The 4,194-nt window shown below is 55.3% G+C and overlaps 1 protein-coding gene across 5 annotated transcripts in view; it reads left to right on the top strand.

Moving 5' to 3' along the window:
* Positions 1–1,235: 1,235 nt before the first annotated feature.
* The window catches only part of GNA15 (guanine nucleotide binding protein (G protein), alpha 15 (Gq class)), a 25,915-nt gene continuing 22,956 nt past the window's right edge, over positions 1,236–4,194 (top strand). For 2 of the 5 annotated variants that reach the window (XM_006754083.2, XM_015567373.1), the window contains exon 1: positions 1,244–1,782. In XM_006754083.2, coding sequence (XP_006754146.1) covers positions 1,638–1,782 — 145 coding nt within the window. In that variant the 5' untranslated portion in view covers positions 1,244–1,637. Of the gene's footprint in view, positions 1,783–4,194 lie in introns of all 5 variants that reach the window. The other 3 variants (XM_015567362.1, XM_006754082.2, XM_015567375.1) reach the window with 3 other exon arrangements.

The following is a 4,194-nucleotide window of genomic DNA, read 5'->3' as shown; positions in this document are numbered from 1 at the left end:
GGGGGCCTTCTGAAACTTCCCATCTGCCATTCATTATGATTCAACAGCAAAGAAAACCGCACCTTCTCCACGGTTGGGGCTGGGGGGAGGGGCGGCAGTCGCCGCTGTGGGGCCTCTGGACTCACCCTCTCTGAGCCTGACAGTACCACCTGCGAAGGGTCCAGAGGCCCCTGAGCTGTGCGTATCTCCAGGGGAGTGGTGTTCCAGAACTTTCTAGCACTTTCAAGAACCCCTCACAGGGGTCCTGCACCCAGAAACAGCCAAGATCTGCTGGATTGGAGACAAATTGCGACCCCCGCTTTGCTGTGAGTCAGGAAGCAGCCCTATGTCACCCTGTGTCCTCGTCCTCCTTTGAGGGTCCTGCCTGAGGGAGTCAGGGGAGGGCCTGGCCCAGAGGCTGCCCCCACCAGACGGCTGTGCCCGGGCTGCGGATCGTCGGCTCCTGCTGGTGTCAGATGCCGCCTGGTCCGTGTGACCTTCCCTGGCTCCATGTGTACAGCAGCTCAAGCCCCTAACAACTCCCAGCCCCCGTCTCCACTTTATTTTCTGCTCAGAATGTATTGCCATCCAACAGGCTTGAATATTTGTTCAAAATGTCTTTCCTGCCCTGGCCGGGTGGCTCAGTCGGTTGGACACCTAAAGGTTGCACGTACGATTCCCAGTCGGGGCACATACTTAGGTTGCAGGTTCGACCCCCGGTCCAGTCGGGGCTTGTGAGGGAGGCAACTAACGGATGTTTCTCTCTCTCTCTCTTTCTAAAAAAAGAAAAAAGAGTCTTTCCTTACTTGTCTCTAACTAGCATGGTAGGCAGAGGGGGCCGGGATTTTGTCACTGTTTTTGGCAGCACCTACGAGTAGAATGCCTGGCACACAGTAGGTGCTCACGCAGTGTTTGCCAGAACGATGAATGGCTCTCCGCAAAGCTGCCCGGTTCGTGTGCAGCCCTTGAGGCCCATGGGTGAGAGCCTGCTTTGCGGGCCCTGTCTGGTCCCATCATGGTCTGTGCCTCGGTGTACGCATCTGCCCGCGTAGCTCTGGGGTGAGGTGCACGTGAGACAAGCCTGCACAGGCCAGCACTTCCAACAGTAGGTGCCGCCCTGCCTTCGCGGTTGGGCTTCCGAGGGTGGCTCCTAATTGGCTCAGAGCTGGCGTGCAGGCTGGGCCTGGGGGGAGGCTAGGGCGGGGTCAGGGGCCCACAAAGGATGGGGTCCACCCCTTCTCCAGAATGAGGAAGGAGGGCCCAGACAACTGCTGGGACTCAGACTGCGTGGAGCCCTTCCCCAGCTGCCCTGCCCCGCCCTCCCCAGGGGCACCCACCTCTCCTGGCTGCCAGTCAACCTGTTTGGCCAGGCTGGGCAGGTCTGGAGATGGGCGGGGAGCCCTGAGCCTCCGCACCCCCTCTCCTGCTCCTCCTCCTCCCCCACTGCCCTGTGCCCGGCACTCAGGCTTCTCTGAGCTGGGCTGCCTGGGTGCCTGAGGCCAGGAAGCCGGGGGCCCCCAGGGGGGTGACCCCCAAGAAGAGGGCAACCGCTTCACGCTTGGCTGCCGGGAGCCCTTCCTGGAGCCGTCAGGGTGGGGGTCCCCTCCCCCAGGGGGCCGGGGCCATGTTGCCTTGTGCCTTCTGAGGCCCCCCGCATCATGGCCCGGTCGCTGACCTGGCACTGCTGCCCCTGGTGCCTGACGGAGGAGGAGAAGACGGCCGCCCGGATCGACCAGGAGATCAACAAGATCCTCCTGGAGCAGAAGAAGCGGGACCGAGGGGAGCTGAAGCTGCTGCTTCTGGGTGAGTCCAGGGCCTGGCGAGCGGGCAGAGGTAAGAGGGCTGGAGGACAGGCTCCTGGCCTTCGGGGTGGGAGAACCTGGGAGCCCATTCGCCAGATGGGAAGACTGAGGCACAGAGAACCCCAGTTCCTTGTCCAGACATGGGTCCAGCCATCTTGCGGAGCATCTGCAAGAACGGAGGTGGCCCCACGGGATGGCCTGGTGGGGCCGGCCCCAGCCTGGCAGGCCCAGCACGCCCTACCGGCTCTGTGTCACGGGAAGGGAGCCATGAGCTCAGGTCTGCCGCCGCCCGGGCCAGTGCGCCCTGGCCTCTCCCTCTGTCGCCGTTCCCCACGACCCCCCAGCTCCTCTCTCGCTGCCACACCACCAGCTGGGAGGGCTGGACCCCAGTTCTGCAGGTTGGCTAGCGTGAGTTTTGTGGGCGGAGCGTTGTCACCTTGTTGTGATTGATTGATTGGTTCATTCAAACGATCAAGATCTATTAACTCCTGGAGACACAGCAGCAAAAGATACGGGAGTTGTCCCAGCCTCCATGGACCTCATCTTCTCATGAGAGAGACAGACATTGAGCCCATAAACTAGTAAGCAGATAAAATAGTTCCCAGCAGCTAGAAGATTGAGGAGGAAAATTAAACCAGCTGAGGGAGTAGGAGTGACTGGAAAGGCAGTAGATTGTGACCTCTGAAGCCTCAAGTCTTGTTGTGTCCACGTGTCCAGTCCCCTAACCACTGTGCCCTGTGAATGGCCCCAGGGATGCGGGCCTCGGAGGGTCTCCCAGGACTCCCTGAACTCTGGGTGGGGGCTGGGGAAGGTCCTGAAGTCACATCTGCCTGGTGCGGGTCAGAGAGGCTGCAGTCCCCTCTCTCTTCCCTGGCTCAGTGGGAAGCCCTGAGGACCGGAGAGAGGAGAGAGAGTGGGTGGGAGCACTGGACCCCTAGGAATTCCACCTTAACTGAGGGACCTTCCGACTTCTAACATTGCTCTCTCTTGCTGAACTAGTTACCCGCCCCCCCTCCCCCCCATTCATTTCTCCAAGAAGATCTGACATGGCAGAGAACTCAAACTCTGGCGCCCCCTGACCTCTCCAACCCCATCTCTGTCTATTGGCCATCATATTCCAGCTGCAGACACCTGGCTTCTTTGCTCTTCATTGAATATTTCATGTCTTCCTTAAACGTTTGGTAAAATCATCAATGAGCTGTCTGAGCCTGGGAAGTTTTTAATTAAGAATTTAATTGCATTAATAGCTATTTCTATTTTATTTTCTTCATAGATAGGCTATCATTATATTAATAATAGAGGTCACATATTCATATATTATTTATTATTTTTAATAAATAGGGTTATCTAAGTTATCTATTCTTGAGTAAGCTTTGGTTATTGGTGTCTTTCAAAGAATTTGTTGATTTCTTTAAAATTGTTAAAGTTATGGGCATCACATTGTTGACAACATTCCCTTATCATCCTTTTTGGGCTTTAAAATTGTTAAGTGATGCCCTTCTTTAATTCTTTTGTTTGTTAATCCTCACTTGAGGATATTTTTCCATTGATTTTTAGAGAGAGTGGAAGGGATGGAGAGATAGAAACATCGAAGTGAGAGAGACAGAGTGGTTGCCTCATGCACACACCCCAACCAGGGCGGGGGATTGAGCTTGCAACCGAGGTATGTGCCCTTGACCGGAATAGAACTTGGGACCCTTCAGTTTTCAGGCCAACGCACTATCTACTGAGCCAGACTGGCTAGGGCCCTTCTTTAACCCTTTGTTTTTAGTCCTTTTTCATGTCTAGGGCTTTACTGATGTTTGTGATCTTTCCTTGTACATTTCAAGCTCATTTATCTGAACCCCAGGACCTTTGCACTTGCTGTTCCTCCTGCCAAGAGCTCTCAGTGTCACCCCAGCCTTTGCACGGCTGGCACTCTCACTCAAGCAAGGTCCCAGCTCAGCTTACCTCCTCAGAGAAGTTTTCCCTGAATTCCGTGGCTACACGGGCAGCCTCATCCCTTTCCGTCCTTGACTTGACTTTTCACTCACTGACACTCTTCAGTGTTTACCTGTTTATGGTCTGCCTCCTCCAGTTATAGAGCAAATCATCCATTACTGAGAGGAAGGGAGATAGATAGAGAGTCAGAAACATCGATGAGAGAGAAACATCGATCAGCCACCTCCCGCACATCCCCCACCGGGGATGTGCCCGCAACCCAGGCACATGCCCTTGTCCGGAATCAAACCCGGGACCCTTCAGTCCGCAGGCCGAGGCTCCATCCACCGAGCCAAACCGGTTTCGGCCAGAGAAGTTTTTTTTTAAAGAGGTATGGTCCAGGAGGCTCAAGAGGTTGGGAACTAGCTTCACAATCAGAAAGAATCTGAGGTCTTCTCTTTCTTTTGCCTTTTCTCTCCTCTGTTCTTACTGG

The sequence above is a fragment of the Myotis davidii genome, unplaced genomic scaffold (assembly GCF_000327345.1).
Source record: "Myotis davidii unplaced genomic scaffold, ASM32734v1 scaffold551, whole genome shotgun sequence".
In the NCBI taxonomy this organism is placed as follows: domain Eukaryota; kingdom Metazoa; phylum Chordata; class Mammalia; order Chiroptera; family Vespertilionidae; genus Myotis; species Myotis davidii.
Note: the sequence above shows the minus strand (reverse complement) of the source record. Positions and strands in the feature narration are given on the sequence as shown.